This window comes from Elephas maximus, chromosome 4 (genome assembly GCF_024166365.1).
Source record: "Elephas maximus indicus isolate mEleMax1 chromosome 4, mEleMax1 primary haplotype, whole genome shotgun sequence".
Lineage (NCBI taxonomy): Eukaryota > Metazoa > Chordata > Mammalia > Proboscidea > Elephantidae > Elephas > Elephas maximus.
The window spans coordinates 131,995,478-132,019,823 of NC_064822.1; the positions used below are offsets into that span (position 1 = coordinate 131,995,478).

Sequence of the window (24,346 nt, forward strand, 5' to 3'; positions counted from 1 at the left end):
CCACCTCCCGTTGCTCAAGCTAGAAACTGTGGTATTAGTTCTGACTTCTTCCATGTCCTTGGCTGGGTCCTCCAATTAATGGCCACTTATAGGTTCCTGTGGATTCTCTCCATTTTCACTGCTACTATCTTAGTTTCAACTACGGTCATAATTCCACAGAACTATCTCTACAAGAAAAAAGAAAATCCATTGCTGTTGAGTCAATTCCAACTCATAGCTAACCTATAGGAGAGGGTAGAGCTGCCCCATTGAGTTTCCAAGGCTGTAACCTTTACAGAAGCAGACTGGTATATCTTTCTCCCGTGGAGTGGCTGGTGAGTTTCAACCATCACCTTTTCTGTTAGCAGACAAGTCCTTAACCACTGTGCTGGCAGGGCTCCGTCCCTAATGCCTAGTATATCAAAATACCTATTGAAGAGTAAATAATAAACAGCAGTCTCACCATGAATTCGCTCTGGAGTAAATGTGAACTTGCCACGACGTCTCTCAGCTGTGACCTTGTGAGAATTCGGCTGGCTGACTGCAGATACTCCATTGCTACCTTCTCCCGTGGGGTTGGTATAGCCACAAAGGGTTCAACATTCCCCAAGCTACTCATGTCCAATGTAAGGGACACATTGGAACCTCGCCTACATTAGAGAAGAATGATATTAGGTTTAAACATCACATGGATTATTTTGATTGAACAAATATCTTTCTGTTTTACATGCACACAATTCAGTGAGAACTTTTATAGAAATAAGGGTCAAATATCTTTTGTCTTTTAGTATCATGGTTGCCTATAGCAACTATTGATAGTTTCTTTACAGGAAACTGATCATTTTGTTGTTGGGAATAACTCTGAATTGAGGAAATGCACTAGAATTTATTAAAGGGTATACTTGCTATAGAAATAGTAGAATAGCTAACAATACTAATGTGAGAATTTTCTCAAAAGTAATGTGAGAATTTTTGCAAAAGCAAACATCACACTTGAATTGAAAAATCAGATGTACCACAAACCAGCTTTTATTTATATGTATGTCAAAAAGTTCAGTATAAAAACTGTCATGGATTGAATTATGTTCCAACAAAAATGTGTGTATCAACTTGGTTAGGCCATGATTCCCAGTATTGTGTGGTTGTTCTCCATTTTGTGATTGTAATTTTATGTTGAGAGGATTAGGGTGGAATTGTAATACCACCCTTACTCAGGTTACCTCCCTGATCCAATGCAAAGGGAGTTTCCCTGGGGTGTGGCCTGTACCACCTTTTATCTCTCAAGAGATAAAAGGAAAGGGAAGCAAGCAGAGAGTTGGGGAGCCTCATACCACCAGGAAGCCATCTTAGTCATCTAGTGCTGCTAAAACAAAAATATCACAAGTGGTTGGCTTTAACAAAGAGAAGTTTATTCTCTGACAGTCGAGTAGGCTAGAAGTTCAAATTCAGTGTGCCGTCTCCAGGGGAAGGCTTTCTCTGTTGGCTCTGGAGGAAGGTCCTTGTGATTCATCAGTCTTCCCATGGTCTGGCAGCATCTCAGCACAGGAACCTCAGGTCCAAATGACACGCTCCACTTCTGGCACTGCTTTCTTGGTGATATGAGGTTCCCCCCTCTCTCTACTCACTTCTGTCTTCTATATCTCAAAACAGATTGGCCCAAGACACTACCCAATCTTGCAGACTTCATCAGTATAACTGCCACTAATCTGTCATATTACATCATAGTGATAGGATTTACAACTCATAGGGAAATCACATCAGAAGATAAAATAGTATACAATCATACAAGGGAATCATGACCTAGCCGAGTAGACAGATATTTTGGGGGGGACACAATTCAATCCATGACAGAAATCAAATAGCCATCTAACTTTTTTTTTTTTTTTTACATAAAATACTGTACTTGTGATTTTACTGAACACAGGAAGCTTAGAGAAAAAATGATTTCTTTATTTAAGTTCAAATTATTGCCAGTGAAATAGAGTTTGAAATAAAAAAGTTATGTATTTTGTATAACTTCCGAGTGAGTTCTACAAAACGGTTATGGGAGATAGCCTCCGTATCTCTTATGCATGTATGCATGTATACATGCACATATGTGCAAATGCATGTATATATTTATTTAATTCTGTGACAAACTTATAAGGAACCATAGAGATCACATAGCCTTAAGCTAAGCTACAGTTTATCTCTGCTCTGCAATTTCCTTCCTCTTGTTGGATGGCAAGGTAGGGATCTTCCAACTTATATTGGCCCCTTGTGTCCTGGGTAGAAGATGCGAATGCCTCTTACCAGTAACTTTAGCTGTGTGGAACCAAGAAGTAACTATAAATAGCATGCAAGAGACTAAAGGTCAAAGTCAGAGATTGTGTTCACAAGAATTGTTAAATTAAAAGATGCATTAGGTCTGTGCCAGAAGCCCAAATATGGTGCCAAGTGGTTGGTGTGCCAAAGAAGTGCAGAGCAGGAACAACAGGTCAAAATAAATGAGAGTAAAGACAGTGATAGTAAATACTAGGCCCAGAAAATTATTTCCTCTGAGTAGTGTTTTACAAGCTTATTATGGAGTACTATGGCAGGAAATATTCAAGTGGCTGTTGTTTTTTGTTGTTGTTAGGTGCCATCGAGTCAATTCTGACTCATAGCAATTCCATGTAGAACAAAATGACACACTGTCCAGCCCTGCACCATGCCCATAGCTGTTGTTATGCTTGAGCCCACTGTTGCATCCACTGTGTCAAACCATCTCATTGAGGGTCTTCCTCTTTTTCGTTGACCCTGTACTTTACCAAGCACGATGTGGCTACAGCTTAATTTTAATTAAGTGGCTAGACCTTAATTTTAATCAATGGGAAATTATTAGAACACACAAAACAAACCCATTAAACAGAAATATACCAGTCCTTTACTCCTACGAATCTGCTTCTGGTTGCAGCTTGGGTGCCATTCTATAAATTTGATATGTAATGTTATTTTTACTAATTTATAAATGGATGTAATAGTAATTTTAATTCCTGCTTTAACCTGACGGTTTTGTTTTGAACATTTATTTCCCTTATTAATTTATAGGTATAATACATAGAAGTTAGAGAATGGCTTGACTTCTAATGTTTGGAATTTCTTGATTATTTCTTTGAGACATAAGCTATGATAAGCTTTTCTAAATATTTCATTGATGCTTTTTTCTAGCAACAAATTTGATCATTTATGTATCCATTGACACACAAATAGAGGTACGAGTTGCTTAACATCCATTTGGGCAATGTCCAACTGCATATATGTCCGTGGTCCCATAAAATTATTATAATAATAGAGTTCAGAAATCCTGATCTGAGGACAGGATGTAGCAGATGTACTTTGCTAAGTATGGAGATTCCATGTGTCTCTTACTAGCTCTCCCAGTCCTGCATCTACCCCAGCCCTGCCTGGGGCAGCAGGTGTAGGGAGTCCTAGTGCCCTTCCTTCGTTGCCTATCCCACTGTATTCTCCTCAGGCATGGACCTCAAAGATGCCGCCAGAACAGCCAAGGAAAATGCCTCGCCAAGACTGCTGCCTCCACTTTTCCTGGGCACCCTGCATGTGAGGCCCTGGCCTGAGGCAACGGCTCCTCCTGTGGTGGCGGCCACTGAGTGGTCGGTGCTGCCACAGTGGTGGGAGGAGGAGCAGGAAAGGTGGCAGGGGGAGGAGGCAGAGTCAGAGGAGGAGGCGGAGGAGGGGAAGGTGGGGCTGGGAGAGTTTAACGCCCATGGGGGGGTGGAGGGAAGCAGGTAGGGAGTAAGGAAGGGAAAGGAGTCAGTGATGGCTTGCCGGGAGGCCGCCGGCTGGACAGCGAATGTGTGCAGTGGCAGGCAGTGGGGACCAGGTGTGGCTCTCAGACTGGACAGTGACCACATAGGACCAGCGGTGGCGGAGCCAAAGTTTTCAGGCAGTCCCTCAGCTTGCCAGCTGGTGTGTGTCCTGGGCCTGCCCAGTACAGTCCTGTGCGCCTCTCACCTGTATATAATATAAAGTTGGCACAGTTTCCAAATGACATAAAGCCCTACTTCACAGAACATGTGGCTAAGTGATGTGGACATTAAGCAAATCATACCTGTATATATATGTACAAATACATATAGGCTTATTGATTATATTATTACATATTTTTAAAAGATATTCCAATCTAGTAATTCCTTACTTTTTTCCTACTGGCTTTATCAAAGCCTGAGAAATGTATGTGGGTCTTCCACAATACTTGTGTTGTCATTTCTCCTTATGTTTCTAATAGTTTTTGTTTTATATATTTCAGCCTTTGCACTATTTGCTACTAAGAGATTCATTACCGTTATATCTTTGCTGTACATTTTAACAACATGACATGTTTTGTTTTCCTTTAATTTTATGTTTGGCTTCTCATCTTTTAAAAAATATTAGTATTGCCCTCTCTATTTATTTGTCCATTTATTTATTTAGCATGTTCCTGATAACCTTTTCCTCTATTATTATTTTTAACTATTTTAAATCACTGGGATAGGGGTTTATGGATAGCATTCTGACTACCCCATAAGATATCACCTATGTGATAGAGAAATGTTGCCCCACACCCTTTTTTATTTTTCTTATTTTGGGTTGTTAGTGGGTGACAGGGGTCCTGTGTTTCTGAGTAGGAGGCAAATAGTTGAGGAAGAGCAAAAGGTGGTTCGGTTTTGGGGCCAAGAATTTTTATCTATTTTTGTGGGAAAGCAGGTTATAAAGTTTCTCACTCTAGTTCTTCTGGCCTTAAAATCAGTGGAAACTCCTTTCTGATTCTGATAACAGGTTGCCTATTGGTCTTAGTTTTTAATGTACTTGTGAAAAATCTGGCTTTTGCTGATTTGATAGATATTTTAATAAGGCTGCCTAGGAAACTGTTAATCAGATGCTATTTTAAGCCATTATTCCATTCAGGCAGTTTTTAGCCTCAAACACAAAGGTGTCTTCGATCCTTCTGATGCTCAGTGCTACAGTGATTTAGTAGATGGCAAGGTCTCTTCCATCTGGAGTGATCAGAGCAGATGTATGAAGTAGGAGGCATTTGAGTTGGGCCTTAAGGCTCAAGTTCAGTAGTTAAGTTTTTGTAGAGGGTGTTTCACAGAGAGAGAGCCTGGAATGAGAAAAGGCGTGGGAACAGGAAGTGATAAGGCATCTTTAAGAAATGGCATATAAGCAGTTTTAGCTAGAGTCCAGTTGTGTAGAAATGTATTTCAGAATTGGGGGGAAAGATTACACAGGAGAGATGAGAGAAAAGCAAGAGCTGTGGAAAGTACAATGCTATACAAAGCCTGCCCAATCCAGAAGAGAGAGAATCTAGAACCCTAGCTTCTATCAACCTCTGTCATGGCTTCCTACGGTATACACTACTCAAACCTGGGAGATGAAAGGCCTCCGAGATTCCATGTCTCAGCTCCATTTAATGTAGTGAATAAACTTTCTAAGGCTTCTGTGGTTAGCTGAGAGCCATGGAAGCATTTCCATGTAAACTGACTTTGTAAGAAAACATGACTTTTGTCTGGCAAGTAAAGCAAGAAGGGAAACTAATATTTATCAAACATTTATTATTTACCAAATACTGTTCTAAATACTTTCACATATGAGATCTTAATTAAATCTTCCGAGTGGCTCTCTGAGGGATTACTTCCCCCATTTTACAGGTGAAGAATTAACGTACTTAGGAAAACAATACTGGAGCAAGAAATCAATCTAATTTAGCATATACTGCCCAAGTTTTTTCAACTTTGCCATCCAAAATAAAGGTATGATGGTGATAGACTATGTTGGCCTATACAGTGTTCCACATGGAGTTGGGAGTCCGCTGTTGGGAGGAAGGGGTCCAGATTATTGATGTGTAATGTGGAGGCAGTATTCAGGTTTTAAACGTGATTTTTATAGTCATAATTGTCTGGGCTCAAATCTCGCTTCATCCATATCCTTCTGCTGGACCCTTGGGCAGGGTATTTAGCCTCATGTGTCTCTATTAAGTATACCTTTCTCAAAGGGTCCTTACAAAGGTTTATGAGATAATGTAAGTAAAAAGCTGTTGTTGTTAGTTGTCTTAGAGTCAGCTTTCAACTCATGGCGATCCCATGCACAACAAAACTATAGTCGACTGTGGATCAGATTGTTGTGATCCATAGGGTATTCGTTGGCTGATTTTCAGAAGTAGAATGCCAGGCTTTTCTTCCTAGCCTGTCTTAGTCTAGAAGCTCCACTGAAACCTGTTCAGCTTCATAGCAACACGCAAGCCTCCAGAGACAGACAGGTGCTGGCTGCTCATGAGCTGCATTAGCTGAGAATCAAAACCTGGTTCTCCAGCATGGAAGGTGAGAATGCTACCACTGAACCACTAGCCCCTCTTATAAAAAAAAAAAAAAAAGGAAATGGCTATTATTAAATTAAGGTAATAATAAATATTCGAAGTCCTATTTAACTCTCACCTTCTGTTTCTCTAAGGTATCTATTTGAAGCGATCTTTACTAAAAACTTGAAAGTTGTTTAGCACCCTACAGAACAGAGTAGAACAGCCTCACAGGGTTTCCAAGGAGTGGCTGGTGGATTTGAACTTCTGACCTTTTGGTTAGCAGCAAAGCTCTTAACCACAATGCCACCAGGCCTCCGAGATTAACTTTAGTGTTGTGAAATCAATGGATAGAATCTACACATGCATCATTAAATAAAAACACATCCTTCTTGAAGACCTATTTACCTTAAAGTCTCCCTTTATTATGGCAAATCCATTTCCCTGGATGCTAAACAATTCCAGACCACTTCCCCTCAACATTTCAGACAATGGCACAAAGTTCAATGGAAGAGTTAAACTTGTGCAGGTTGTTGACCTTACAGAAAGGGTATCTTCTGTGTTACAAAATGGTTCTTTTATCCTGGTAAGTACTCTCTTATCCTAGTCGTGAAATATTATGGTACACTGTCATTAACTTGGAAACCCTAGTGGCATAGTGGTTAAGAGCTACAACTGCTAGTTTGAATCCACCAGGGGCTCCTTGGAAACCCTATGCGGCAGTTCTACTCTGTCCTATTGGGTTGCTTTGAGTCGGAATCAAGTTGATGGCACCGGTTTTTTTTTTTTTTTTTTGGTCGTTACCTAGGGAAAATCCCAACTTTTGTTAATTCTTATTTTAAAAGAACAAACAATACTTAGAATAATTTGAATAGGGTGAAATCAGGAAATCTAATCAGAATCTACTAAAAACATTAAAATACTTAGACACATTCTTTTAGTCATGTGCCTAGAGAGGAGATTAAATTTATACGCACATTTATTTTTAAATCTTTACTTTTTAATTTATAAAAGTAACGTGTTATTTGTAGAAAATCTGTAAAATTTAGAAGTGTTAAAAAAGGAATTAAAATCACTCATAGTGACATCTTCACTGGCATTTTTAAATTGACTTCTAAATTTTTGTTATTTTATAGGCAATAATGACAGTGACCTATTGTTTTATTTTTATTTATTTGATTAGACATGAGGATACATTTTTTAAAAATAATTTTTATTGTGCTTTAGTGGAAGTTTACAAATCAAGTCAGTCTCTCACACAAAAACCCATATACACCTTGCTACACACTCCCAATTACTCTCCCCCTAATGAGACAGCCTGCTCCCTCCCTCCACTCTCTCTTTTCGTGTCCTTTTCGCCAGTTTCTAACCCCCTCCACCATCTCATCTCCCCTCCAGGAAGGAGATGCCAACATAGTCTCAAGTGTCCACCTGATCCAAGAAGCTCACTCCTCACCAGCATCCCTCTCCAACCCATTGTCCAGCCCAATTCATGTCTGAACAGTTGGCTTTGGGAATGGTTCCTGTCCTGGGCCAACGGAAGGTCTGGGGGCCGTGACCACTGGGGTCCTTCCAGTCTCAGTCAGACCGTTAAGTCTGGTCTTTTTATGAGAATTTGGGGTCTGCATCCCACTGCTCTCCTGCTCCCTCAGGGGTGCTCTGTTGTGTTCCCTGTCAGGGCAGTCATCGGTTGTAGCTGGGCACCATCTAGTTCTTCTGGCCTCAGGATGATGCAGTCTCTGGTTCATGTGGCCCTTTCTGTCTCTTGGGCTTGTAATTACCTTGTGTCCTTGGTGTTCTTCATTCTCCTTTGATCCAGGTGGGTTGAGACTCATTGACGCATCTTAGATGGCTGCTTGCTAGCGTTTAAGACCCCAGACACCACTCTTCAAAGTGGGATGCAGAATGTTTTCTTAATAGATTTTATTATGCCAATTGACTTAGATGTCCCCTGAAACCATGCTTCCCAGCCCCCTGCCCCTGCTATGCTGACCTTCGAAGCATTCAGTTTATTCAGGAAACTTCTTTGCTTTTGGTTTAGTCCAATTGTGCTGACCTCCCCTGTATTGTGTACTGTCTTTCCCTTCACCTAAGTAGTTCTTATCTACTATCTAATTAGTGAATACCCCTCTCCCACTCTTCCTCCCTCCCCCATCTCGTAACCACAAAAGAATGTTTCATTCTCAGTTTAATTATTTCTCAAATTCTTATAATAGTGGTCTTATACAATATTTGTCCTTTTGCAACTGACTAATTTCACTCGACGGCAGTGGGTTTTAATTTCACTCAGCATGATGCCTTCCAGGTTTCTCCATGTTATGAGATGTTTCACAGATTCCTCACTGTTCTTTATCGATGTGTAGTATTCCATTGTGTGAATATAACATAATTCATTTATCCATTCATCTGTTGATGGGCACCTTGGTTGCTTCCATCTTTTTGCTATTGTAAACAGTGCTGCAATAAACATGGGTGTGCATATATCTGTTCGTGTAAAGGCTCTTATTCCTCTAGGATATATTCCAAGGAGTGGGATTGCTGGATCGTATGGTAGTTCTAGTGCTAGCTTTTTAAGGAAGTGCCAAATCGATTTCCAAAGTGGTTGTACCATTTGACATTTTCACCAGCAGTATAGAAGTGCTCCAATCTCTCCACAGCCTCTCCAACATTTATTATTTTGTGTTTTTTGCATTAATGCCAGCCTTGTTGGAGTGAGGTGAAATCTCATTGTAGTTTTGATCTGCATTTCTCTAATGGCTAATGATCGTGAACATTTCCTCATATATCTGTTAGCTACCTGAATATCTTCTTTAGTTAAGTGTCTATTTGTATCTTTTGCCCATTTTTTAATTGGGTTATTTGTCTTTTTGGAGTTGAGTTTTTGCAGGATTATGTAGATTTTAGAGATCAGGCGCTGATCAGAAATGTCACACAGCCAAAAACTTTTTCCCAGTCTGTAGGTAGTCTTTTTACTCTTTTGGTGAAGTCTTTGGATGAGCATAAGTGCTTGATTTTTAGGAGCTCCCAGTTATCTAGTTTTTCTTCTACGTTCTTTATAATGTTTTCTATACTGTTTATGCCATGAATTTGGGCTTCTAACATTGTCCCTATTTTTTCTTCCATGATCTTTATCGTTTTAGATTTTATATTTAGGTCTTTGATCCATTTTGAGTTAGTTTTTGTCCATGGAGTGAGGTATGGGTCTTGTTTCATTTTTTTGCAGATGGATATCGAGTTATGCCAGCACCATTTGTTTAAAAGACTGTCTTTTCCCCATTTAACTGTTTTGGGGCCTTTGTCAAATATCAACTGCTCATATGTGGATGGATTTATGTCTGGATTCTCAATTCTGTTCCATTGGGCTATGTATCTATTGTCGTACCAGTACCAGGCTGTTTTGACTCCTGTGGCGGTATAATAGGTTCTAAAATCAGGTAAAGTAAGGCCTCCCACTTTGTTCTTTTCAGTAATGCCTTATTTATCTGGGGCCTCTGTCCCTTCCATATGAAGTTGGTGATTTGTTTCTCCATCTCATTAAAGAATGCCCTTAGGATTTGGGTTGGAATTGCATTAAATGTATAGATCGCTTTTGGTAGAACAGGCATTTTTATAATGTTAAGTCTTCCTATCCATGAGCAAGGTATGTTCTTCCGCTTATGTAAGTCTCTTTTGGTTTCTTGCAGAAGTGTACTGTACTTTTCTTTGTATAAGTCTTTTAATCTCTGGTAAGATTTATTCCTAAGTATTTTATCTTCTTGGGGGCTACTGTAAATGGCATTGATTTGGTGATTTCCTGTTCAATGTTCTTTTTGTTGGTGTAGAGGAATCCAACTGATTTTTGTATGTTTATCTTGTATCCTGATACTCTGCTCAAGTCTTCTATTAGTTTCAGTAGTTTTCTGGAGGATTTCTTAGGGTTTTCTGTGTATAAGATCATGTCACCTGCAAATAGAGATACTTTGACTTCTTCCTTGCCAATCTGGATGCCTTTTATTTCTTTATCCAGTCTAATTGCTCTAGCTAGGACTTTCAGCACATTGTTGAATAAGAGTGGTGATAAAGGGCATCCTTGTCTGGTTCCCGATCTCAATGGGAATGTTTTCAGGCTCTCTCCATTTAGGGTGATGTTGGCGGTTGGCTTTGTATAAATGCCCTTTATTATGTTGAGGAATTTTCCTTCTATTCCTCTTTTGCTGAGAGTTTTTATTATGAATGGGTGTTGAACTTTGTCAAATGCCTTTTCTGCATCAAGTGATAAAATCATGTGATTCTTGTCTTTTGTTTTATTTATATGATGGATTACATTAATTGTTTTTCTAATGTTGAATCATCCCTGCATACCTGGTATGAATCCCACTTGTTCATGGTGAATTATTTTTTTGATATGTTGTTGAATTCAATTGGCTAGAATTTTGTTGAGGATTTTTGCATCTACATTCATGAGGGATATAGGTCTATAATTTTCTCTTCTTGTGGTGTCTTTACCTGGTTTTGGTATCAGGGATATGGTGGCTTCATAGAATGAGTTTGGTAGTATTCCATCCTTTCTATGCTCTGAAATACCTTTAGTAGTAGTGGCGTTAACTCTTCTCTGAAAGTTTGGTAGAACTCTGCAGTAAAGCCATCTGGACCAGGGCTTTTTTTTGTTGGGAGTTTTTTAATTACCTTTTCAATCTCTTCTTTTATTATGGGTCTATTTAGTTGTTCTACCTCTGTTTATGTTAGTTTAGGTAGGTAGTGTGTTTCTAGGAATTCATCCATTTCTTCTAGGTTTTCAAATTTGAGTATATCTTTTCATAGGAATCTGATATGATGCTTTTAATTTCAGTTGGGTCTCATTTCTTATTTGGGTTATTTGCTTCCTCTCCTGTTTTTCTTTTGTCAGTTTGGCCAATGGTTTATCAATTTTGTTGAGTTTTTCAAAAAAACAGCTTTTGGTCTTGTTAATTCTTTCAATTGTTGTTCTGTTTTCTATTTCATTTAGTTCAGCTCTAATTTTTATTATTTGTTTTCTTCTGCTGCCTGAGGTTTTTTTGTTGCGCTCTTTCTATTTGTTCAAGTTGTAGGGATAGTTCTTTGATTTTGGCCCTTTCTTCTTTTTGGATGTGTGCATTTATTGATATAAATTGGCCTCTGAGCACTGCTTTTGCTGTGTCCCAAAGGTTCTGATAGGAAGTGTTTTCATTCTGATTGGATTCTATGAATTTCTTTGTTCCATCCTTAATGTCTTCTATAATCCAGTCTTTTTTGAGCAGGGTATTGTTCAGTTTCCAAGTATTTGATTTCTTTTCCCTGCTCTTCCTGTTATTGATTTCCACTTTTATGGCCTTATGGTCAGAGATGATGCTTTGTAATATTTCAATGTTTTGATTTCTGCTAAGGCTTGCTTTATGACCTACTATGTGGTCTATTCTAGAGAATGTTCCATGTGCACTAGAAAAGAAAGTATACTTGGTTGCTGTTGGGTGGAGTGTTCTGTGTATGTCTACGAGGTCAAGTTGGTTGATTGTGGCATTTAGATCTTCCGTGTCTTTATCGAGCTTCTTTCTGGATGTCCTGTCCTTCACCGAAAGTGGTGTGTTGAAGTCTCCTACTATTATTGTGGAGCTGTCTGTCTCACTTTTCAATGCTGACAGAGTTTGTTTTATGTATCTTGCAGCCCTGTCATTGGGTGCATAAATATTTAATATGGTTATGTCTTCTTGGTGTATTGTCCCTTTAATCATTATATAGTGTCCTTCCTTATCCTTTCTGATTGCCACTCCTGCTCTTTTTTGATTGTTGTTTGCTTTATATATTTTTTTCCATCCTTTGAGTTTTAGTTTGTTTGTGTCTCTAAGTCTAAGGTGTGTCTCTTGTAGGCAGCACATAGATGGATCTTGTTTTTTAATCCATTCTGCCACTCTCTGTCTCTTTATTGGTGCACTTAGTCCATTAATATTCAGGGTAATTATGGATAGATATGAATTTAGTGCAATCATTTTGATGTCTTTTTTTGTGTGTTGACAGCTTCCTTTTCCCACCTGATTTTATGTGCTGAGTAGATTTTCTTTATATATTGTCCTTTCCTCATATTTGTTGTTGTTGATTTTGTTTCTGCTGAGTCTGTATTTTTCCCTTGTATTTTATTTTGATGAGTAGGATAGTTTGTCTCCTTTGTGGTTACCTTATTATTTACCCCTATTTTTCTAAATTTAAACCTAACTTTCATTTCTTTGTATCACCGTATCTTCCTCTCCATATGGAAGGTGTATAATTACATTTCTTAGTCCCTCTTTATTATTTTAATGCTGTCTTCTTTTATATAATAACATTGCCGTTACCTTTGTTGGGCTTTTTTTTTTTTTTAAATCTTGCTTTGTTTTTTTTTGGATTTCCCTGTCTGAGTTGACTTCTAGTTGCTCTGCCCAGTGTTCTAGTCTTGCGTTAATACCTGATATTATTGATTTTCTAACCAAAGAACTCCCTTTAGTATTTCTTGTAGTTTTGGTTTGGTTTTTACGAATTCCCTAAACTTGTGTTTATCTGGAAATGTCTTAATTTCATCTTCATATTTAAGAGACAGCTTTGCCAGATATATGATTCTTGGCAGGCAATTTTTTTCCTTCAATTTTTTAAATATGTCATCCCATTGCCTTCTTGCCTGCATGGTTTCTGCCGAGTAGTCTGAGCTTATTCTTATTGTCTCTCCCTTGTAGGTGACTTTTCTTTTATCCCTCACTGCTCTTATAATTTTCCCTTTATCTTTGGTTTTGTCAAGCTTGATTATAATATGTCTTGGTGATTTTCTTTTTACATCTACCTTATGTGGAGTTCAATGAGCATCTTGGATAGATAGCTTATCTTTCACGATTTCAGGGAAGTTTTCTGCCAACAAATCTTCAACAATTCTCTCTGTATTTTCTGTTATCCCTCCCTGTTCTGGTACTCCAATCACTTGTAGGTTATTTCTCTTGATAGAGTCCCACATGGTTCTTAAGGTTTCTTCATTTTTTTTAATTCTTTTATCTGATTTTTCTTTTGTGCCAAGTGATTTATCTTCGAGTTCAGAAATTCTAGCTTCTACTTGCTCAATTCTGCTCGTCTGACTTTCTATTGAGTTATCTAATTCTGTAATTTTATTGTTAATCTTCTGAATTTCTGATTGCTGTCTATGGATTTTTCTGGCTTATTACACTTTTCATTATGTTCCTGAATAATCTTTCCGAGTTCTTCAGTTGGTTTATCTGTGTGTTCCTTGGCTTGTTCTGAGTATTGCCTCATTTCCTTTCTGATGTCTTGAAGGGTTCTGTATATTAAACTTTTGTATTCTGCATCTGGTAATTCCAGGAATGCACTTTCATCTAAAACATCCCTGGATTCTTTGTTTTGAGAGCCTGTTGTGGTGGTCATGGTCTGTTTCTTTATGTGACTTGATATTGACTGTTGTCTCTGAGCCATCTATAAGTTATTGTATTAGTTTATGCTTGCTTACTGTGTCATAGCTCTTGCTTTGTTTTGTTTTGGTATACCCCTATGGGTTGCTTGAGTGAGCTAGCTTGATTATTTTCACCTTTGGAGCTCTGACGTCCTGTCCCCAGCTGGCTAGAGCTGTTATCAGGTATATCAGTCTAGGAATCCATTCAGTTTTCTTGTATGAATTCAGCTCAGGTTTCCAGGTAGCTGATATCAAGTGTGTGGTACAGGCTCTGTCCTACAGTCTTAGAGGGGCAGGGGTGATTGGCATATATACCCGTATCTGATTGCAACAGGGGGTCACACTCTGAACAAGGCAGGGGCCTGAGAACCGACCCCCAAGTGTCTCTGAGGAAAACGCATCTCTGTTCCCTAGAGCGTGCTGGTGGGTGGACTCTGCAAAGGGACCATGGGCACACAAAGATTTTGTTGTAAGGACTGGGAGGTACCAGTTATCCCTGGGCCTCTGTTGTGGGTGGCTGGGCGACTCAAGCGGAGCCACCAGTCCTTAGGTCCCTGTTGCGGGTAGGTGAGGACCTTGTTTAATAGGCAAAGCAATGTCAAACGTCAAACACCCACCTCTCCACCACACCGCTGAAATGGTTGGAGTTTTCCAACAAGGGCCTATTCTCCTGAAATAGGACCACACAGGTCCATGCAGAAGGGAAAGGTGCTCAAGGTCCATGGATGGTTTATGCCTGGACAGGAGCCGCTTCTGTCCTGAGCTCCCCTGGTTAATGGAGCTAGAAAATTATCTTTTCCCCCCAGTTGCAAATTTTTTCCTTCCCCAAGGCCAGAAGGACGGCTCCAGGTGCCCACCAGAGCTTATCTCAGGCCTAGGGATTCTGCCGCTAAAGCTGGCTTGGGGGTGGGGAGGGTGCAGTAAAACATACGCAAGTACTTAGCTTTTGCTGAGAGCGCCCTTCTCCTCAGGCTCCGGAGGCGTGAGTGGGCTGTGTGGCTGGTTGCTTCTCCATGAGGAAACTGCGGCCGAACGCTTGGACCAGCCCACCGCTGCCGTTGCTGCCGCTCTGGGAAAGGTGCCTGAGGGCTCCCTGTGATTCAGGTCTGGTAACTCCTCTCCGCTTCTGAACAGTCTCTTCCTTCTCCTGCCGCTCAGTTTGTTGTCTAAGCTTGCCTTTGATGCTCAGGGCTCCCAGCTTGTCACAAATATATTCCTTTCACTTGTTTTTTCAGGTTTTTGTTGTAAAGAGGGCTCGACGGAAGCATCTGTCTATTCTGCCATCTTGGCTCCGCCTCGAGGATACATTTTTATATGACTGTTGTTCTTTTACAGGTCCTTACTTTTGAGAAATATCTGTTCATGCTCTTTCCCAATTTTTATATTGTGACATTAATGCAATTATTATTGACTCTTACCTTGTCAGATGGGGTTACTATGAGTCGGAATTGACTGCATAGCACACAACAACAACAACACTATGATATGTACATTAAGATATTATTTCTCAGTCATGTTTGTTGCAGATATACAATTCGCTGTTGCCTAAGGATTTTTTAAAAATACCATTCACTTTATATGCAAGCATATTAACCTTTTCTTTTGTGGTTTCTTGCATGACTTTAATAATAGAAATTCTTCTCCCTAAAGTTTAGGATTTTTTAAAAGTTAATCTTTTAATCTATTTGGAATGTATTTCGAGGTACGGTAAAGGTGAGAATTACCTTTTATCCCCCCACTCAATAAAATTTTCAATACTTCTAACACAATTTACTGAACAATCTAGAGAAGAGATACATTTTATAAATATGGGAATACTGGAAATACTAGGATTAACTAGCTATCTCTGAATAGGGATTTAATACAGCAGAAAATAATTTACTGAAATAAGAGAATATCAATTTGTTCCATAGAATCCACAAAGCAAAATTGTAAGAAGTGAGGACAGAAACAGAAAGACATTTCAAAAACAAAGCAAACAAGCTAAGAGAAAATTCAAATTTAGACACAGGAAACAAAATCTAAAGGATTTAGAGGAAAATAAAAAATTAACATGAATAATAGAAATAGATCTGGCCTTTTAATAAAAGCCAAGTGTGGAAAACAAAGAATGCAAACTTTCATGGAAAGCTTTGCTTCTATTTGGTGTATAACTTTGGACAAAGTGCTTAGTCTTTTTTGTGCCTCCTGACTGCTGTTGGACAAAAGGAAACATAATAAAAAGCTTTATCAAGCTCCCGCTGGAGCACAAATTATTATTTATGCCAAAAAATAAATAAGAGGGAGGAAATTCAAAAGATACCAATGCAAACAATTGAAGGAAAAGGCAAATTCTTAAGGAAAGGTAAAAGGAATGCAATAAACAGCATACTAATTACAATTAAGTAAAAAGGAAAACATGTATAAATATTATGGGCCAGGGCCACACAGCCATTTCAGCAAGAGAATGTAAACAACTCTTTGTTGAAACTGTTTAATGTGCAACATTTTTCCTAATGACCAAGAGGTAGACAGAAAATGAGGCTGAAAATACAGGAACACTGTAACTGAGTGTTGGAATAACTGAGATAATAGGAGTATTTATGTTTTTAGGTATTTGGGGCTATAATTGAGATTTTAGAAGCGAGATTTAGACAGAATGGGCTACAGTTTCCAGCATTGTGTCCATAAAAAAAAAAAAGGCTTTGTCTAATTCCCAGACTTCTTTTCGAAGTACCTGGGCCACCCAGAACAGTGAGACTTTCAGTCTGGTGCCTCATTTAGTACCGAATGAAGAATAGAAATGGGAGTAAGAGAGCAAAATGAAACAAATGACCGTTTTGCCTGTAGCCCAGGAAGATGTACTTTTTTAAACTACTGGGTTATGAAATTAAGTTTCAGTGGGAAATAGTGGCAGCTGCTGATCTTGAAGCACTTGAAATGGGAACGGAAAAACATGCAAGATTGTAAGAATTCAGTGCAGAATGAAAGCAAACGGATTTGACCTTTCAGAGCCTTCCAATCTTAATTTTTTGGTCTGTAAAAAATACACCTCTTTTTCCAGAGCTGTCTTCATTAATAAAAAAAATAATTAATCCTACATGGTGAGAAGTAAACTTGAATACTGATGTCCTCCCAGGCTCCAAAATACTGTGAGTCTGCAGCCTGCGGTCCCAGCTTTGGTCCCTATGCTTCACTATCCTAATGATCACAAATATGACAATCTTGGCTTGATCGTAAAAGGTGAGCTCAAATCTTCCCACCTCTAACTTGAGTTCTTATATTTAATTTTCCTTATTCAATTTGTCCACAGATTTAATTTCCTAGGAGACCCTAATAGGAAAAAAGGAAAGAAAAAAAGAATTTCTTACTCATTTGAAAAGCACAGGAGAAAAAAGTGGTAAAGCGAGTGGTGAGATTCCTTTGCTATGTATGGATTGACAGGCTTCCACAGTTGTTTGAAACTCAAGATTCTAGAGCTTTTATGTTCCACAGTCATAACTAATGGTACACTGTCTCCATCTCCTTACCTTCAAATAAATTATGTATAATACTAGCCCCTTCCTTTTAATCATTTGACATATGAAAGGTTAATATATATACCAAAAAAAAAAAAAAAACCCAAACCCATACCCGTTGAGTTGATTCTGACTCATAGTGACCCTATAGGACAGAGAAGAACTGCCCCCATAGCGTTTCCAAGAAGCAGCTGGTAGATTCAAACGGCCCAACTCTTGGTTAGCAGCCAAGCTTTTAACCACTGCACCACCAAGGCTCCATATATATATTGACTTCTAGAAAAGCTAAATTCTGACAGACATGCAAAGTGTTACTAATTTCTAGAAGGTGAAATAAATGAATAGGTATTGTGACTATCTGTAATAAAAATTCTCAAAGGAAATCCTGTAGGGAAGAAATGGTAATAACTTTAAAAGACAACAAGCACGGGCCTAGGAAGATGATAAATGAATTTGACTCTAAGGTACAACCTTACAGCGTAGAGAAAATTCTGGTGTAGGGCGTGATTCATTTTCCTACTGAAAGCACCAAAGTGCCTCTTTTACTAGGTAGAATGTTGCTCTCATTTTTGAGTGATTATATAAAACTTCTTGAGTTCATACAATGGTATCTGACCTTTTATATGTGTACAGGATAAGGCAAAATTTACTACACCCTTGTTTTATTACTTTAAAAAATAGAATTTAAAACAATCATTTAAAAAAATAAACATAAACTTAATTTGTTACATTGTTATTTAATTATTGACCTTGGAATCTGAGTTTAAATCACTACTCTGCACTTAAGCTCTCTGGGCCTTAGACTCCTTAATTTGTAAATAGGGATAATAGTAAAACTCACAGAACTGATCCATGTTTAAAAAGGAAAACAAAATATGAACAATTTCAGCCTATTATCTGTTATATAATATACATACATGAATGGTCTTGATAATTAGTAATAATCATGCGGTAATTCTTACCAACCACCTTCTGGTTAGCAGCTGAGCGCTTAACCACCACACCAACAAGGCTCGTTGTGGTAATTCTTAGAGCCTGACTACTAACTGAAAGGTTGGTGGTTTGAATCCACCCAGAAGTACCTTGGAAGGCAGGACAGGAAATCTGCTTCTGAAAGGTCACAGCCTTGAAAACCCTACGGAGCAGTTCTGCTCCGCACACATGGAGTACCATGGTTAGGAATCAACTTCATGGCAACTAACAACAACTTTTACTTCATTCTATGCATACCGGAGCCTTGGTGGTACAGTGGTTAAGTACTCAGCTGCTAACTGAAAGTTCAGCAATTGGAACCTACCAGCCATTCTGTGGGAGAAAGATGTGGTGGTCTGCTTCCTTATAGATTATAGCCTTGGGAATCCTATGGGGGCAGTTCTACTCTGTCCTACAGTGTTGCTATGAGTTGGAATTAACTCGAAGGCAACAAGTGTGATTTTTTTTTTTAGTTTCTATGCATACCTGACTGTGTGGGAACTATACGGACATAAACTTTAATATCTGAAGGAGGCATGGTTGGGAAAGTGGGTCAGTGGTTAAGAGTTAACAGCAGCATTATACATGGAAAGTCAGTGATCATCTAACTTGGGACTAGTTTTCATACCTCCAAGCAAATACGCTTAAAATTAATAACTTATTTTTTTTAATTTAAATAATGCATATTCATTGTAGAAAACTAAAACACAGATAAAAAGAAAGAAAAATATTCTGTAACACCAACACTCAAAGTAACTGCTAATAACATCTTGTACATATCTTTCAAGTCTTTATGTGTAGATACACATACTATGAAATCTAGACTTTTACTGTACATATTTCTTTTATGACTTGCTTTAAAAAAATTAAATATACCATGAATGTCTCCTCATGGACTCCTTTCCTCAAACACTGTACACTATTCCATTGTATGGATGTACAATAGTTTATTTCCAACAGAATGCAGAAATTAGCAATGTCAATAATATCACATGCAAATAAAACTTTGCTGAATATAATTCAAAAATGGTTGTAGCAGTACGTCAACAGGGAACTGCCAGAAAGTCAAGCCAGATTCAAAAGAGGACATGGAACAAGGAATATCATTGCTGATGTCATACGGATCCTGGCTGAAAGCAGAGAGTACCAGAAAGATGTTTACCTGTGTTTTATTGACTATGCAAAGGCATTCAACTGTGTGGATCAAAACAAATTATGGATAACATTGCAAAGAATTGGAATTCCAAAACACTTAATTATGCTCTTAAGAAACCTGTATGTAGACCAAGAGGCAGTCATTCGAACAGAACAAAGAGATACTCTGTGGTTTAAAGTCAGGAAAGGTGTGAATCAGGGTTGTATCATTTTACCATGTTTATTCAATCTGTATGTTTAGCAAATAATCTAAGAAGCTGGACTATATGAAGAAGAATAGGGCATCAGGATTGGAAAAAGACTCATTAACAACCTGTAATATGTAGATGATACAACCTTGCTTGCTGAAAGTGAAGAGGACTTGAAGCACTTACTGATGAAGATCAAAGACCACAGCATTCAGTATGGATTGCACCTCAACATAAAACCAAAAAAAAAAAAAAAAACTCTCACAATTGGACCAATAAGCAACATCATTATAAATGGAGAAAATACTTAAGTTATCAAGGATTTCATTTTACTCGGATCCAGAATCAATGCCCATTGAAGCAGCAGTCAAGAAATCAAACTACACATTGCATTGGGCAAATCTGCTGCAAAAGACCTCTTTAAAGTGTTGAAAAGCAAAGATGTCACTTTGAGGACTAACGTGTGCCTGACCCAAGACATGGTATTTTAAATTACCTTATATGCATGTGAAAGCTGAACAATGAATAAGGAAAACTGAAAAATTGATGCTTTTGAATTACGCTGTAGGCAAAAAATATTGAATATACCGTGGACCGCCAGAAGAACAAACAAATCTGTCTTGGAAGAAGTACAGCCCAGGGTGCTCCTTGGAAGCTAGGATGGCAGAACTTTGTCTTACCTACTTTGGACATGTTATCAGGAGGGATCTGTCCCTGGCGAAGGACATTATGATTGGTAAGGTAGAGGGTAAGTGAAATAGAGGAAGACCCTCGACAAGATCGATTGACACAGTAGGGCTGCAACAATGGGCTGAAACATAGCAACGATTGTGAGGATGGCACAGGACCTGGCAGTATTTCGTTCTGTTGTACACAGGGTCAGTTTGCGTCAGAACAAACCCAATAGCACCTAACAACAACACCATAGTTTATTTAGCCAATACTTTATTTTTGGACATTAGGTTGTTTTCAGTTTTTCACCATTATAAATAACACTGCAATAAAAATTCTTGTATCAAAATGCTTGTGCATTGTGATGATTATTTTTAGGCCAAAGAATTTTAAAACTAACTTAAAATCTTTACATTCGGGCACATGGGGTGCATAGGAGGCATGAAGACTGACTCTCGGGGATAATTGACATTGACTTAGCTCAGACCCTCTTCATCTCTTCCTCACACCTTTGAGTATTTGCGTAGCATGTCTTTCTGACTCTAAAATGTCCTAGTTCAATATGTTTTCTTTCATATTTCACCAGAATGATGTCTGAACACTGAACATATGATAATAAAAAAACACAAATAACTGCTCTTTGACTACAGGAAAAAACTCAAACCCTAAGATGCTTTCTAATCTGTTCCCTGTGTTTTTCACCAGCCTTGTCTATCACATCCTCTTCCTGAGCTGTGCTCCAGGTAGACCCATAAACTCATACTCCATCCCTGTACCTGAAATAAGCTTGCCCCAACTCGTTTAAGATCCAGTCCCTCAAAAGCTAAGAGCTCTCTCTGGTATCTCAGTAATTTTTCCAACATATCTCCAATATATCATATTAGGAAACCCTGGTGGCATAGTGATTAAGAGCTACAGCTGCTAACCAAAAGGGTGGCTGTTCGAATCCACCAGGTGCTCTTTGGAGCAGTTGTACTCTGTCCTACAGGGTCACTATGAGTTGATATCGACTTGACGGCAAGGGATGGCAACAGGTATATCGGGGTATATACCATATTAAGTAGAAGTGATTCACACTAAAGTGTGAACTCCTTGAGGGCAGACTTTGGCATTAATCCTTTCTCTTTCTTCAACCCTGTGTGCAGGGAAGGCAACATTTTTGTTGACTGAATGGATAAATGGCTGCAAATGAATTGGTTAGGGTAATGCTCGGTGTAACCGTGTTCTGACGGCTTTTCCAAACCTTCTGAAAGTAGGGGAATTGGGGGGATCATGTTAGATAAGAGTTTGAAAATTTAGACTGGAGAAGCCATGCTGATCCAAGTACAATAAATTGTACTATCAGAATTTTATTTAAATATCACCAAAATGTAAGTATTAACATTTTTAAAATCTATGGTGATTCATTTTATTGTATGTAGGGTTGCTATGAGTTGGAATCAACTTGACAGCACCTAACATCAACGTGGTGATTTTATTCATGAGTAAGAAAAAAAGCAGACTTTTGTTTTGTAACCAAGTATGATTTATTTATTTACTTTTTTGGCATTTGGTATTGTTTTGACTGTCACTCATGGTGAGGAGGCTGTTTCCCTTTCAACAAAAGAACAAAATGGTGAGAGCTCTAATTTTAGTCCTCAAGAAAAAGATGATGCTGAAGAAACATTAATAAGTCACAATGAATAAACTATTCTTTCAGAAATGAGAGTTTTTCTTTGCATTCAGCATAGACACCACACACACACACACACACAATTTGGTATTTTCTAAGCAGCACAATACAATGAATAACTCCCTGTCTCTTCAAGCAATCGACTACTAAAGAACTCTTTCAATGCTGAACATTACAAGTAAATTAAATATATTCATTTACTTTCCAGACTAGAAATTACACATATGATTATGATGATCCACAAAAATCCCACTGTCGTGTTTCTTCTGACTCATAGCAACCCTATGGGGCTCAGATAAAACGTGAATCGTCTAAAAATATACAACTGCTCATATCCTTCAGGGTTTTTTTTTTTTTTAACAGCCATTTTTTTGCAGCCCACGTTTATTAAGTCAAATCCTGCAATCCTTAGGAAAACGTAATTGTCTTTTACTTTCAGGCTGCTTTTTTTGAAGTAACAGTGAAGGCAGAATTTTATACCTCCATAGTGCAGAGTGAAATATAGCTATAAAGCAATACAACTGTTATTTATAAATATATGTGTAAGAAGATTTAAGTGTAAAACTAAGGTAGAGCAGTAAGTAGGTATTTACAGCTCTGGCTGCACCTAGGGTGAATGTCGTTAACGCATTTCAGGAATTAATCACGGAAAGGAGAAATTTTCACTACTTGGAGAATTCTTCTCAGAAGCTTCAGCCTGTAAGATTTTCCTCTCTACAAAGTCAGACAGGTGGGTAAACTTCCTCCTATTGCCCCGGCACAGATTATCAGGCATTATGTGCCTGACATTCAGTAGTGCAAATTTATGTTAGAGTAAGCACGTACTCTTGAAATCCTTGCATGAATGGAACTGTGTTGTCATAAGTGGGAACAGGGCAAGAGCTATAGAAATATGGCTGAACAACTCTTTGTTCTTTAAATTTAGAGCTTCACGCAATTGTAGATATTGAAGATTTTCAGTAATTAGAATCGCAACCATGCCGCTAGGTAGTAGCCAGTCTGATTTGGATCTCTATGTAACTAGGTGAAAGCAAGACTTAAAAAAAAAAGATGAGGATAAATAAATGGTACAGAACCAAATGACAAAATCTCAGAGAAGTACCAGAGACTTTTATCCAAATAAAGATTTTAGTTATACCATAAGAAGATTATAATAATGGATGGATGGGACTGAAGATAATTCCAAAAGATGTTTGGAAACACACCCTATCTTTATTTGGATTTATCATCTGACATGTGTTCAGATCTGACATGGCTCACAAAGTTGTCCTTGCTCAAAACTTCTTTTGGCATCCTTCTTCTGTATTTAAGCTGTTAATGACCACAGAAGAAATCCAAATTCATTATTTTGAAGTCCAAATCATTTGTCACCAAACTAGTTCTATTCAGTTCGATCAACTAATTCACCAGATAAGACACCAATCGATTTTTTACTGCTTCCAAAACTCACATTCACTTCAAAGTGGGGCGGGGGGGGGGGGGAGAACTTCTGGAATGACAAAGAAAGGACTCCCAAAAATCTGGTCCTCTATAAATGTAATGATAACACTGGCAAAAAAAAAGGACAAAATCAACATTCTCACAACTCTAGAAAAAAGCAAAGATAACACTGGCAAAAAATGGACAAAATCAACATTCTTAGAACTCTAGAAAATAACCAAAGGCTTGCAACAACCCAAAGAGCATTTAATCAAGATAAACAGCTGAATCTTAGTGAGAACAGTAAACTTTATGGTGTTTTGACTTGCCCTATTTCCATTTTAAGGAGCTCCAGTGACAAAACGGTTAAGTGCTCGGCTGCTAATTGAAAGCTTGGCGGTTGGAACCCAACCCGCTTCGAAGGAGAAAGACCTATCTACTCCTGTGAAGACTGCAGCCTAGGAAACTCTAATTTCTACTCTGTCATTTAAAGTTGCTGTGAGTCAGAGTCAACTCAAAGACACACAACAACATTTCCATCTTAGTCTTTTGATACAAGAAATAGATATCTAAATTCATTAGCAAGGTCACATCAAGGTCTACCTTTACCTAAAATGAACTCAGTCAAAGTTATGAAAATTCACTGTCTCCAGAATTTCCCCAGATGTTATCCATGAACAGTAATTTATTTAAATATACACTCTGTGTTTGTTTAAAAGTATAACACCCAGAAATCCAATCATGACTATTGCGCTCTGAAAGTCACTGGCCTTTCACCTTGGAATATCAGAATAGGGAGTTGCTTCCTTTTGGCCACTGGGGAGTCAATGGTTTTGCTACGCTGTCCTGTGGCTGTGAATTGTATTTAAAGTACCATTACTCCTCAGGTGGAAGGAAAACATCAATTACCTGGGAGAGCTGTGATAGCGATAAGTGAAGAGAGGAACACTTGATTTGATCTCCATGACCAAGTTCTTGCCAAAGTAAATACACAATCATGTTATCAGTGAAGCCTAGTACAAGGATAGATATTTAAATATGAATTATTGAACATAGTTGCCA

General features: G+C 38.3%; 1 protein-coding gene across 2 annotated transcripts in view; it reads right to left on the reverse strand.

Moving 5' to 3' along the window:
- Positions 1-24,346, reverse strand: part of PTPRR (protein tyrosine phosphatase receptor type R) — a 360,816-nt gene that overhangs the window by 87,879 nt on the left and 248,591 nt on the right. For both annotated transcript variants that reach the window (XM_049883889.1, XM_049883891.1), the window contains one exon: positions 443-629. In XM_049883889.1, the coding sequence (XP_049739846.1) occupies positions 443-629 (187 nt within the window). The remainder of the gene's footprint in view (positions 1-442; positions 630-24,346) is intronic.